Source organism: Pristis pectinata, chromosome 31, assembly GCF_009764475.1.
Source record: "Pristis pectinata isolate sPriPec2 chromosome 31, sPriPec2.1.pri, whole genome shotgun sequence".
Classification (NCBI taxonomy): domain Eukaryota; kingdom Metazoa; phylum Chordata; class Chondrichthyes; order Rhinopristiformes; family Pristidae; genus Pristis; species Pristis pectinata.
Window position 1 is genome coordinate 19,952,740 of NC_067435.1, and position 14,257 is coordinate 19,966,996.

The 14,257-nt window shown below is 48.6% G+C and overlaps 1 protein-coding gene across 1 annotated transcript in view; it reads right to left on the reverse strand.

The window, feature by feature from the left end:
- Positions 1-9,146: 9,146 nt before the first annotated feature.
- mcoln1a (mucolipin TRP cation channel 1a) overlaps positions 9,147-14,257 on the reverse strand; it is a 62,600-nt gene continuing 57,489 nt past the window's right edge. The window contains 1 exon segment of the mRNA XM_052042089.1: positions 9,147-12,742. Within this exon segment, the coding sequence (XP_051898049.1) occupies positions 12,706-12,742 (37 nt within the window). The 3' untranslated portion in view covers positions 9,147-12,705.

The window sequence follows — 14,257 nt, forward strand, 5'->3', positions numbered from 1 at the left end:
CGGGTGAAGCTTGGACACCAAGGGGGCTGGCTGCCTGCAAACACGGCAGCAGTGACCTGCGCCCCCGTCCAACCTGGGCAGCCATGCCAAAGGGCCACTCCACACAACACTCGATCAAACACAACAGCAGCTACCCATTCCAAAACATCCCACACACGGGGTGGCCCCACTCACAGCTCCCTCAGACCAGACTTAAACAGGCACAGAGACACCAGAGGTTCTGCCGATGCTGGAACCTGGAGCCACACACACAAAGTGCTGGAGCAACTCAGCAGGTCAGGCAGCTTCCGTGGAGGGAAATGAACAGTCGACGTTTCAGGCCGAGACCCTTCATCGGGACTGGAAGGGAAGAGGGCAGAAGCCAGAATAAGAAGGTGGGGGGACGGGGAGGAGCACATGCAGGTGGGTGATAGGTGAGATCAGGTGAGAGGGGGAAGGTAGGTGGACTGGGGAGGGGGAGAAGATGTAATAAGCTGAGAGGTGATAGGTTGAAGAGGCCGAGGGCTGAAGGAGGAGGAATCCGGTAGGAGAGGGCAGTGGACCATGGAATAAAGGATGGGGGAGGGGAGGGGAGGAGAGGAGAGGAGATGGGCGGGTCATCAAGGTGGGGAAGGGAGCCGTGGGAATAAGGGAAGACAAAGGAATTGGGGGGGGGGGGGAAGAAAAAGAAGGGGAGGGGTTACCAGAAGTTAGAGAAACCGAGGTTGAGGCCATCAGGTTGGAGACTCCCAAGGCTGAATACGAGGTGTTGTTCCTCCAACCTGTGCCTGGCCTCAACGTGGCAGTAGAGGAGGTTACGCCTACACCTCCTCCCTCACCACCATTCAGGGTCCCACACAATCCTTCCAGGTGAGGCAGTGCTTCACCTGTGAGTCCGAGGGAGTCACTTATTGGATGCGGTGTCCCCGGTGCAGCCTCCGCTACGTTGGTGAGACCCGACACAGATTGGGTGACCACTTCATCGAGCACCTTCACTCCATCTGCCGCAACAGCCAGGACCTCCTGGCGGCCACCCACTTCAATTCCACATCCCACTCTCATACTGACGTGTCTATCAACAGCCTTCTCTACTGCCATGTTGAGGCCAGGCGCAGGCTGGAGGGAAAAACAGCTCGTATTCTCTAATCAACATCGATTTCTCTAATTTGCAGTAACCCCACCCCTTCTTCCCCCCCCCACTCCTTTGTCTTCCCTTATTCCCATGGCTCCCTTCCCACGTTTTGATGACCTGCCCACCTCCTCTCGTCCCCTCCCCATCCTTTACATGGTCCACTGCCCTCTCCTACCCGATTCCTCCTTCTTCAGCCCTCGGCCTCTTCTACCTATCACCTCTCAGCTTATTACATCTTCTCTCCCTCCCACCTACCTTCCTCCCTCGCTTGGACTCACCTCTCCCCTGCCTGCATGTGCTCCTCCCCCCAACCCCCACCCCCCACCTTCTTATTCTGGCTTCTGCCCTCTTCCCTTCTGGTCCTGATGAAGGGTCTCGGCCCGAAACGTCGACTCTTTACTTCCCTCCACAGATGCTGCCTGACCTGCTAAGCTCCTCCAGCACTTTTTGTTCAGACAGGCACGGATTCCTCCCCAGCACCGCCTGAGACCTCCCGGCCAACATGAGTCACCGACTGCAGTTCAACCACCTGTGGCTACAACCTGCATTACCCATCTGGTCTTTGGGTGGGGGGGGGTGGGGAGAGAAGGAGGGGAGGGGAGGGGAGGGGCTGGGGACAGAGAGGGGGCAGAATGAAGCGGTGTGGTTCATGCACTGCGAGCTGATGGAGGCAGGTTCTCTCATAACACGTCAGGCTCAGTTGTACAGCACAGAAACAGGCCCTTCAGCCCTCCACCATGCTCACCAGTTTGCCCATCCACACTAATCCCATTTGCCTCCATTAGGACCCGACCCTTCCATTCCTTGCCTATTTAAGTGTCCATCTTAAACACAGTGATTGGATTCCGACTCCACCACCACGTCTGGCAGAGAGTTCCCGATATCAACCACCCTCTGTGCAAATTAAACTTCCCCCTCACATCCTCTTTAAAACTCCTTCCTCTCACCCTAAACCCACACCCTCATTTTTGATACACCTACTGTCAGAAACAAATTCTGACCATCTGTCTTATCGATATCTCTCCTAATATTATATGCCTCTATCAGGTTCCCCCCTCAGACCCCACCACTCCAGGGAAAACAAGCCCATCCTGTCCCATCTCTCCCCATAACAAAGTCCTCCAATCCAGGCAACATGCTAGTGAATCTTCTCCAGCAGAGTCACGTCTTTCCTATAGTGTGGTGACCAGAAATGCACACATACTCCAGGCTCTTATATTCTATGTCTTTCATGCCCCAGATGATGAAGGCAACCATGCTACATGCCTTCTTCACTACCCTATCCATCTGTTACCACTTTCAGGCAACTACAGACTTGAACCCCAAGGTCCCCCCTCTGCTCATCAACATTCCAAGTAGGTGCGAAGGGCTTGTTTCCCTGCTCTATTACTCTGAGATTCTATTCCTCAGCACCCTTCCATTCCCTGTATACGTCCTACCCCTAGCTGACTTCCCAAAACACATCACCTCACACTTGTTGGAATTAAATTCCATCTGCCTGCTCCACCCAACTTGCCATCTGATCTACATCCTGCTGTAAACTTAGACAACCTTCCTCACAATCCACATCACCACTTTTCATGTCATTTGCAACCTTACTAATCAGACCTTCTGCATTCACATTCAGTCATTAATAAATATCACAAACAGCAAAGGTCCCAGCACCGATCTCTGCACTACACACACTACAAATCAGAAAAAATATCCCTCCACCACCATCTCCCACCTCCTAATAAATAAGCTAAGTGCTGGAAGGTAACCTGTTGTACCTCACTCTTCATCTTTGAGCCTCCACAGTATGTTGGTCAGTTAGAGTATGTGGTAGGTGGGAAGTCAGGGACAGCACACTTGTCGCTGATGACTACACCTGTAAAAGGTGCATCCAGCTGCAGCTCCTGACTAACCAAGTTAGGGAGCTGGAGCTGGATGAACTTTGGATCGTTCGAGAGGCAGAGGCGGACATAGACAAGAGTTTCAGGGAGATAGTCACCCCTAAAAGTCAAGAGGCAGGTAGCTGGGTGACTGTCAGGAAAGGGAAGGGGTATAGACAGAAAGAGCAGAGCACCCCTGTGGCCGTTCCCTTCAACAATGAGTATACCGTTTTGGATACTGCTGGTGGGGATGACCTACCAGGGACAAGTTGTAGTGGTCACGTCCGTGGCACCGAGGTGGTACCCTCAGCTCAGAAAGGAAGGAGGGAAAAGAGGAGAGCAGTAGTGATAGGGGAGTCGATAGTCGGGGGGACAGATGTCAGATCTGTGGGAGAGATCAAGAATCCCGGATGGTCTGTTGCCTCCCTGGTGCCAGGGTCTGTGGTATCTCGGTACTCTTAGGAGGAAGGGTGAACAGCTAGATGACGTGGATAGGAAGGAGGAGGAGGTCCTGCAGAGAGAATTTAGAGAATTAGGTGCAAAGTTGAAGGACAGAACCTCCAAGGTTGCAATCTCAGGATTGCTACCCGTGCCACGAGCTAGTGAGGCTAGAAATAGGAGGATCATGCAGCTAAACACATGGCTAAGGAATTGGTTCAGCAGGGAGGGCTTCATGTTCCTAGACAATTGGGCTTTGTTCCAGGGAAGGTGAGACTTGTTCCAATGGGACGGTTTGCACCTGAACTGGAGGGGGACTAACATTTTTACGGGTAGGTTTGCTAGTGCTGCTCCGGGGGGTTTAAACTAGATTTGCAGGGGGAGGGGAACAGGAGTGTTAGAGCAGATAGTGAGATGGAGGAGGAAGAAGGTCATGCGAGGACTGCAGGTATAGACAGAAATCAGAGGTTTGTACGTGATAGAAATGTTCTCAGGTGCATCTATTTCAATGCAAGAAGTATTGTAGGTAAGGCAGATGAGTTTAGGGTGTGGATTGGAATGTGGGATTACGACATTATTGCTATTAGTGAGACTTGGATGCAGGAGGGGCAGGACTGGCAGCTTAATGTTCCAGGGTCCTGTTGTTTCAGACGTGATGGGGGGAGGGATGAAAGGGGGAGGAGTGGCGTTACTAGTCAGGGAAAATATCACAGCTGTGCGTAGACAGGACAGCCCGGAGGGCTCGTCTACAGAGGCCATATGGGTGGTGCTGAGGAACAGGAAAGGTGTGGCCACACTAATGGGGTTGTATTATAGACCGCCCAATAGTCAGAGAGAATTGGAGGAACAAATCTGTGGTGAGATAGCAGACCGATATAAGAAACAGAAAGTAGTCATAGCAGGGGATTTTAACTTTCCACATATTGACTGGGACTCCCACACTGTGAAAGGGCTGGATGGCTTGGAATTTGTCAAATGTGTTCAGGAAAGTTTTCTAAATCAATATATAGAGGTACCAACGAGAGAGAATGCAATACTTCATCTCCTATTAGGGAACCAGACAGGTCAGATGACCGAAGTATGTGTAGGTGAGCATTTTGGGTCCAGTGACCATAATGTCATTAGTTTCAAGTTAATTATGGATAAGGACAGGTCTGGTGCTCAGGTTGAGGTTCTAAATTGGAGAAAGGCCAGTTTTGTGGAAATGAGAAAGGATCTGGGAAGAGTGGATTGGGATAAGTTGTTTTCTGGCAAGGATGTGTTCAGTAAGTGGAAGGCCTTCAAAGGCGAAATTTTGAGAGTGCAGAGTTTGCATGTTCCTGCCAGGATCAAAGGCAAAGTTAACAAGCATAGGGAACCTTGGTTTTCAAAAGATATTGGTGCTCTGGTTAAGAAAAAGAGAGAGGTGTATAGCAGGTATAGGCAAATAGGAACAAATGAGGTACTTGAAGAGTATAGAAAACGTAAGAAAATACTAAAAAAGGAAATCAGGAAGGCAAAAAGACGACACGAAGTTGCTTTGGCAGATAATGTGAAGGTAAACCCGAAGGGTTTCTACAAGTATATGAAGACTAAAAGGATAGTAAGGGACAAAATTGGTCCCCTAGAAGATCAGAGTGGTCGTTTATGTGTGGAGCCTCAGGAGATGGGGGAGATCTTAAACAATTTTTTTGCATCAGTATTTATGCAGGAAACGGGCATAGTGGATATGGAAGGAAGGGAAACAAGCAGTAGTGTCATGGAACATATAGAGATTAAAGAGGAGGAGGTGCTTGCTGCTTTACAGCAAATAAAGGTAGATAAATCCCCTGGGCCTGATAAGATATTTCCTCGGACCTTGAGAGAGACTGGTGTAGAAATTGCAGGGGCCCTGGCAGATATATTTAAAATGTCCTTAGACACGAGTGCGGTGCCGGAGGACTGGAGGGTAGCTCATGTTGTTCCGTTGTTTAAAAAAGGTTCTAAAAGTAAACCAGGTAATTACAGGCTGGTGAGCCTTACATCAGTAGTGGGTAAATTATTGGAAGGTGTTCTGAGAGATCTGATATACAAGTATTTGGACAGCCAAGGGCTGATTAAGGATAGTCAGCATGGCTTTGTGTGTGGTAGATCGTGTTTAGCGAATCTTGTAGAGTTTTTTGAGCAGGTTACCAAGAAAGTAGATGAAAGAAAGGCTGTGGATGTTGTCTACATGGACTTTAGTAAGGCCTTTGACAAGGTACCACATGGGAGGTTAGTTCATAAGGTTCAGTCACTAGTTATCCATGGAAGGGTTGTAAACTGGATTCAAAATTGGCTGTGTGGGAGAAGACAGAGAGTGGTAGTGGACGATTGTTTCTCAGACTGGAGGCCTGTGACGAGTGGTGTGCCTCAGGGATCCTGTGCTGGGGCCATTGTTGTTTGTTGTCTATATCAATGATCTAGATGATAATGTGGTAAATTGGATCAGCAAGTTTGCTGATGATACTAAGATTGGAGGCGTTGTGGACAGCGAGGAAGGCTTCAAAGCTTGCAGAGGGATCTGAACCAACTGGAAGAATGGGCCAGAAAATGGCAGATGGAATTTAATGTAGACAAGTGTGAGGTGTTGCATTTTGGAAGGACAAATCAAGGTAGGACATACACAGTAAATGGTAGGGCACTGAGGAGTGCAGAGGAACAAAGGGATCTGGGAGTTCAGATACATAATTCCCTGAAAGTGGCATCACAGGTAGACAGGGTTGTAAAGAAGGCTTTTGGCATCCTGGCATTCATAAATCAAAGTGTTGAGTATAGGAGTTGGGATGTTATGGTGAGGTTGGTGAGGCCAAATTTGGAGTATTGCGCGCAGTTCTGGTCACCTAACTATAGGAAGGATATCAGTAAGATTGAAAGAGTGCAGAGGAGATTTACTAGAATGTTGCCAGGTCTTCAGGAGTTGAGTTACAGGGAAAGATTGAACAGGTTAGGACTTTATTCCTTGGAGCATAGGAGAATGAGGGGAGATTTGATAGAGGTTTACAAAATTATGAGGGGTATAGACAGAGTTAATGCGAGTAGGCTCTTTCCACCTAGATTAGGAGAGAGAAGTACAAGAGGACATGGCTTTAGAGTGAAGGGGGAAAGGTTTAGGGGGAACATTAGGGGGAACTTCTTCACAGAGTGGTGGGAGTGTGGAACAGGCTGCCATCTGATGTAGTAAATGTGGGCTCACTCTTAAACTTTAAGAATAAATTGGATAGATACATGGACAGGAGAGGTCTGGAGGGTTACGGACTGGGTGCAGGGAAGTGGGACTAGTGGAATAACGTTTCAGCACAGACTAGAAGGGTCGAATGGCCTGTTTTCTGTGCTGTATTGTTCTGTGGTTCTAGAGGTAGTAGATATGTTGAACGAACTGCCAGAGGTGGTGGTAGAGGCAGGTACAACTGCAATGTTCTACTGACAACTGGACAGACTCATGGATAGGAAAGGTTTAGAGGGATATGGGCCAAACACAAATGGGACTCCTTCAGGCAGGCAAATTGGACGGCATGGACAAGTTGGGCCAAAGGGCCTGTTCCCATGCTGTACAACTCTATGAATCTATATCAGGATATTAGATTAGGTTTCAAATTCCATCAGCGTTCCCCAATGTAAGGGATGAAGAACAGTCTATCGACAGACTGGAGAGATCGTCTGATCGAGAGCTGGTTAATCTCTTCCCTCTGCTGGGAGAGGCAACACCAACCAGCATCAGAACCTTTGGCCAACATTCAGCGACCATAGACTAAACCTGCACTACTTGTGTGGGTGAAAATGTGGATTGGAAAACATTTGTAACGTGTTTGACAGGAGATGTTACTGTAGTGAAAACAGTTTAAAAGGGATCAAGAATGAATTGTAACCCAAACAGCTCATTTCCATGTTGTTATGAATATATAAAGCTGCTAATCCAGTACATGTGTTGTGGACAGCTGCCACTGTAAGTCAGTGGACAAGGAGAATCAGTGTGCTCTTTAGCATTCAATGTCAATGAAATGGCTTCTTTCCACATGAAGATGCCAAGGTGGTTTCCATTCAGAGCACCAGCAGAAATCTTGGGCTTTGAACAGCTGGGTGCCTTCGTGTTCCCACTTCAATGGGGAGAATGGAGCAATTAATTTTGATTGGCAGCTCACGGACCAACTCCCAGACAAAGTAAAGGGAAAGAACGTGTCTTTATTTGCTGGGCAATTCCAGGGTCACACAACCCAGAGGAGAATCCCAAACATTGATGAGACCACACTTGCAGCACACAAGTATTAAGAGAGCTCACATTTTTTTTTCAGGAAATATAAATTAACAAAGCTAACTGTAAAGCAAGCTTCTGCTTACTTGTACATTTAATATAAACTAGGTTTATTGGTTTACAATGTCTGTTCGCACAAGAATCCTTTCCAACCCACCATGAATCCTGGTTAGAACGGACGGCAGCACGAAAGGCTACAGGAGGAACCTGCCAAGGGCAGATGTTACACTGTGTAACTGGAGGATGGGATGAGTGAACTCCGGCTCACGTTGGACAAGGTCGTCAGAAGGAACAGCAGCAGCCGCCAAGCCCTTGAGGCTGCTCCACGACTCAATCAGACCATGGCTGGTCCAACCTAGTTTTCAGCACCACTTTCCCCACATCCTCCTTGTGTTCCTTGATATCCTCTGTCAACCTCCATAAATGTGTTCACTGAGTGTCTTCACAGCTCTCTGGGATCGAGAATTCCAAAGATCAACCACCCAAATGAAGAAATTCTTCCACATTCCCATCTGAAATGGGTGACTCGTTATTCTGAAACTCTGCCCCCTGGCTCCAGGTAACCCCACTCTGCATCCACCCAGCTAATCCTCCTCAGGATCAGACGTGTTTCAATAAGATCACGTCTCATTCTTCTAAACTCCAATAGGTGTAGACTCAAGCTGTTCAACATCACTTCATGCACCACCCTGTATCCCAGGATCCAACCAAGTGAACCTCCTTCCCAGTCTCCCCAGGATCCAACTGGGTGAACCTCTCCCCTCCCCCCACACTGTCTGCACCACACTGCGGGAGTGGTCTCCCCAGGATCCAGCCAGGTGAACCTCCCCCCCACTGTCCGCATCGCACCGCAGGAGTGGTCTCCCCAGTGTGTTATATTTCATCAGTAGATCCCTGGAGGCTGTTGCACTGCAACATCCTGTGGTCTCACATTTACATTTCCCATTCAGATGACCTTACATTTTTCACCATTCTATCACATCTGCCAACTTTTTGCCCACTAACCCACCTCCCTCTGCAGGCTCTGTGCCCTCCTGACAACTTGCTGCTAACCTACCTATGTATCAACAACAAATCTGGCTGCTGGTCGCTCAGTCCCTTCATCGTGGGTGAGTGCCCTCACTGATCCACATGGCACAGCACTCGTCACTGAATGCCAACCTGGAGATGGCCCATTTAGCTCACTCCGTTACCTGCTAGCCACTCCCCTATCCATGCCACTGCCCCAGCCCCAGCCCCTGGTGCTCATGCAGTAACTTTGTAGAAACTTTACTGAATAAAGTATGGAAATCCAAATACACTACACCCGCCGCTCCCCCTTCGTCCACTTCAACTTCAAACTCCAGCAAATTTGACCAACACCATTTTTGTTTCGGAAAACCATGTTGAATCTGTTCAAATGACCCTACAGTTTTCTAAATGCCCTGGTGATCACCTCCCTTTACTGGTAACAAAGAACCAGAAACAAAAGCTACAATCAAAGGCAAACAAGGTTTGATTTATTATTTGTGCATCCAGGAAACCAAAGTATAACTGAGGACATTGTTGCATTACCCTGCAACTTCTGGATTCTGGAACAGCAGAGGGGAGGCAGTGAGAGGCGCAAGCGTTTAGACGATGACCCTAAGGTAGCAGCTCCAATGCAAAATGCACAAGTTCTGCAAACCACTTCAGATCCGAGGAGCTGTGGCAAACCTTGGTCCCGTGGAACATAAGGCATCACAAGATGGAACCCAAGTTTCTGGAATGATCCATATTGAGAAAGCTCCAAGGACAAGGATTTATCACTGGTACATGAAAAGGGGCACTAGCTATTACAACCATGGGAGGAGGGACATTCAGGGAGGGTTGTGCTCAAGGCATTTGACAAGGTCCCACATCATTGGTTAATCAACAAAGTTCAGATGCATGAGATCAGTGGAGAACTGGCTTACCTGCAGAAGACAAAGGGTGGTGGTTGAAGGGACTTATTCGGGCTGGAGGCCTGTGAGTAGTGGTGTTCCGCAGGGATCTGTACTGGGACCCTTGCTGTTTGTGACGTACATAAATGACCTGGATGAGTATGTTGATGGGTTAATAAGTTTGCAAATGATACCAAGATTGGCGGAGTTGTGAACAGTGTAGAAGACTGGTGACAGATACAGCGTGATATAGATCAGTTGCAGATGTGGGCAGAGAAACGGCAGATGGAGTTTAACCCGGATAAATGTGAGGTGTTGCACCTTGGTAGGACTAATGTCAAAAGGCAGTACACTCTAAAGGGCAAGACCCTTAACAGTGTTGAAGAGCAGAGAGACCTTGGGGTGCACATCCATTGCTCATTGAAAGTGGCTACACAGGTAGATAGGGTGGTTAAGAAGGCTTATGGAATGCTTGCATTTATTAATTGGGGTATTGAGTACAGGAGTCAAGAAGTGATGATGCATCTCTATAGAACTCTGGTTAGGCTGCATTTAGAGTATTGTGTGCAATTCTGGTCACCTCACTATAGGAAGGATGTTGAGGCTTTAGAGAGGGTGCAGAGGAGGTCTACTAGGATGCTGCCTGGATTAGAGGGCATGTGCTATCGGGAGAGGCTGGACAAACTTGGGCTCTTTTCTCTGGAGCGGCGGAGGCTGAGGGGTGATCTGTTGGAAGTGTATAAAATTATGAGGGGCATAGACAGGGTGGACAAGCAATATCTTTTTCCCATTATTGAGTGATCCAATACCAGAAGGCATGCATTGAAGGTGAGAGGGGGTAGGTTCAGAACAGATGTGAGGGGTATGTTTTTTTACTGAGAGAGTGGTGGATGCCTGGAATGCGTTGCCTGATAGGGTGGAGGAGGCAAATTCGTTGGGGGCTTTAAGAGGGGCTTGGATGGGCACATGAATGAGGAAAATAGAGGGATATGGGCATTCTGTAGGTAGGAGGGAAGAGCTATGTCAGCACCACATTGTGGGCCAAAGGGCCTGTTCTGTGCTGTTCTATGTTCTACGTCAGAAGCAGAACTGAGGGCTGGGGTATGGGCTCTGTTTCGCCGTCATGAGACAAAGTCAAACCCCAGGTTAATGAACCTTCCCTGCCCCTGCACGGCCCTGCCACCTGATGAGCATTTATGACACTTGTTTTTATTTCGGATGCCTAATGCGCACCACTGTGTCGTTGGACGAGGAGCCAGAACGTGCCTGGGTCACTGCGAGGCTCACTGTTCTCCAGGGTCTGCACTCGCTGCTGAAACGCAGGCGACACCTACCTGTACAACTGTGGCCCTGAACAGGTTGTGGGCTGCTAACAAGGTACAGATCGAAAACCGGGCTGACAAAGTGCCATGCCACCGATGACTTTACTGTTCTTGCCACAGTCCCCACACTCGTTCTCTCTCTGACTACTTCCTCTGCACCCTGCTGGCTGCAGGTACAGCTCTGGGGTCTTGTGTTACAGAGGCTCACACCACAGCTCAAAGTAGTGGACAGACTTTAGTCAGACTGAAAATCAGGAGGGGCTGAAATCATGATAACTTTAAAACAGTCTCTAAAAACAATGAAAGTTTCTTTTGTTTAAAAAGGTAACTGAAGTTTTCAGCAGCTTCATTCCCAATGGTGACACCAGCTGAAGAGGGACCTCTGCTGCAAATCGATCCTTAGTTCAAACCATTTGATAAAAGGTGATCGTGACCTTTCCCCTGAAAATTGCTGCAGTACCCAGAGATAGAGATAGAGTGCCCTAGGCAGCGTGCCAAAACCAGAGGCTGGTGCAAACCTGGGCTGAGAGAGCCAGAACCACCCCTGTACTTCACCTCCAGCTGATACCACACCAAGGCAAGGGGAAAGGTGAAAACGCTCCTTTGATGACACCGAGTCCCAACCAGAATGGAAATGATTGGATTGTACACCCACCAATAATGCCAAAAGACCACATGGGTTTAAATGATGGGGATTACTTTAGTGCACACAGTTCATACTCCATCCACTGCTACAGAAATCACCCTTTTCTTTGAGAAGAGCTGGGGTAACGTGGTGTGTGCAGACTGGAATAGACTGCAGTCAATTTACTGTAGGTTCATCCTTTTGATGGTTCACAAGTCCTGCTCCACACCCTAGTGACTGAATTAACAAAGTCTGAAAGCAACAACAGGCTGCTTTTCTCAAAATAATTTTTACAGGAAGTTTACAGACTAAAACTGCTGGACAGTCCACTCAACCACCAAACTTCTGGGTGACCAAATCAACAGGCAAAGTCACTCCAGTTCCACTCTTCACTAAGTACACACTGGCCTTGGGATACAGTGCAACACACTGTCTGGCACTGGGGCTAGGAGGTTAAGTTTTCAGAAAAAATACAGACAATAAGTTTATATTCCCTTGAATTTAGGTCTAAGTGATGGATTTTATGGGACGAGAGGAGTAAACCAAACTATGACGCAAATCAGCCAGAATCTTATCCAACATCCAACAGTGGTACAGACTCGATGCGAAATATCTTAAAGCGAGACCACTAATGTCAGATCACTACCAAGGTCCCAGTTTACTTCCTTCCCATTGGACAATTTGTGGGTGCAGTTCACCAATGCAGCTACAAGCAGGAATACATCCAGCACAGGAACCCCTGGCTGTATCACTTCTCCAGTAAATCAGGACCTCATTGAAACCTCTGGTCATGGCTCTAGTCCATGCAACTACTGGGAGAGTTAGTTAGCGTTGCGCTTCCTACCCTGGGTATGGTTAGAGATGAAGTGAAAAGATCCCAGGAAGATTTCAATGCCTTCAGTTCAGCATTCGTATCATGGACATGATTGTCTTTCAAGAAATGTTCCCTTCAAATCAATACATAAAGAAACCAATATCTGCATTCAACAGTGTTCCTCTGTACAATAAATATATCAGTCATTTTATGTGGCGTTGGATACCAGCATATACGAAGCTCCATCATGGAGATGTCACCAGTACACCGCAAAGCACCCAGGACATGGCTTTCCCAATATCCAGTGCCTGCCTGGGGGATTTCAGGGACAGCCAACTGGAACCACAAGCAGCATCCTCACCCTTGTGTTGGGGTCAGTTTACCAAGAGGGTCTCTTCGTAGGTGGTCATTCTGCGGGGAGATGGATTGGATTAAATTTTGCTGCATTAACACAGAACAATTCATCACCTTTCCAACTGATCTGGGATCAGAGATCCAACAATTACTGCACTGTGAAGCTTCTGATACCACCTGATCCATCTCTACAGGACCTCATTGAAACCTTTGGTGTACGGTGTGGGTGCGGGCACACTGACATGGAAATACTCTACTTTAAGCACTTTAAGAGTGGCTGTTTAACAGCAATGTCCTTATGCTGCTTCTTGTTGGTTGACACCATTCAAGAGGGACAAAGCTATGTTTGAATCCAGCATTAACACCACCTGAGGGAAGGTGGGGGAGTGATGTGTAACACACTCGGAAGCCCCGACACCACGCTGGGGTTCCCAGCTCCGGCTGACAAAGCCACAGGGGAGGAGTCTGTGCCCCAAGCTCGGAGCTCACGCTCCCTCCCAGAGGGAGTCACCCAAAGGCCTGGGCACAGCAGGCCCAGGACCTCCACACCCTCACCCACCCACCCCCCCCCCCCCCCCCCCAGTGTGAGTACAGTGGGCCCGGGACACCCCCCGCCCCATAGGCCCAGGACACCCCCACCAGACACAGTGGGCCGGGTAAGCCAGGTATAATGGGCTGGGGTCCAATCTACAACACTATGCACTTCTTCAGCCCCAGGACAATACACAGAGTGGAGCGAGGACAGGGAACCAGAGGAGGAGCTGCCCAAGGTGGAACACCTTGGGAGACCGAGGTGAGAGGACAGAGCACGTTGGAATGGAGCAGAGGACAGACCTCAGTGGGACAAGGCCATGGTCGAGAATATGAATATTACTGGGTGCAATACAAGGAAACAGGCCGGGCCTGGGGTGGCAGCAGCCATGGGCCACAGTGGGGCAGATTAAACACCAGGACTGGAGCCTCTGGAATGCACAGACTCCAGGTACACCCCCCCAGGCTGGTCCAGTCCCCTCCACCCAACAGCTCAGGTACAGCAGGTCTCCACCCCCTGGCAGTTGGATCACCAGCAGTGCCACAGCAATCAGTTGGTGCCAAACAAACCACATGGATGGGAGCAGAAAGTTGCCAAACAAAAGGAAGAGCTTGACTGAAAGGTCAATGCAAGGAAGATCACAACAACTGCAGATGCTGGAAATCTCTGGTAGAAATGCAAATGCTGTAAACACTCAGCCAGTCAGACAGCATCTGTGGAAGAAGAAACAGAGTAAACGTTTCAAGTCCAAAACTCTTCCACAGAACAGTTCTAGCAAAAGGTCTCAGACTTGAAATGGTAACCCTGTTTGTCTCTACAGATGCTGAATTACCTGCTGCATGTTTCCAGCATTTCCTCTTTCTGCCTGTGAGGAACACTGGACTCTGCACTGTGGACCCAGCTCAGCATATCAGGGGTCCCCAGACAGTGATGAAGACAGAACATGAGGAGTAGAAAGGTTGAGAAGTATAGAAATCATTAAAGGTTAACAGACAACTACAAGAAAGGAAACAAAGCTAACAGAACGTTGGCCTTCATAT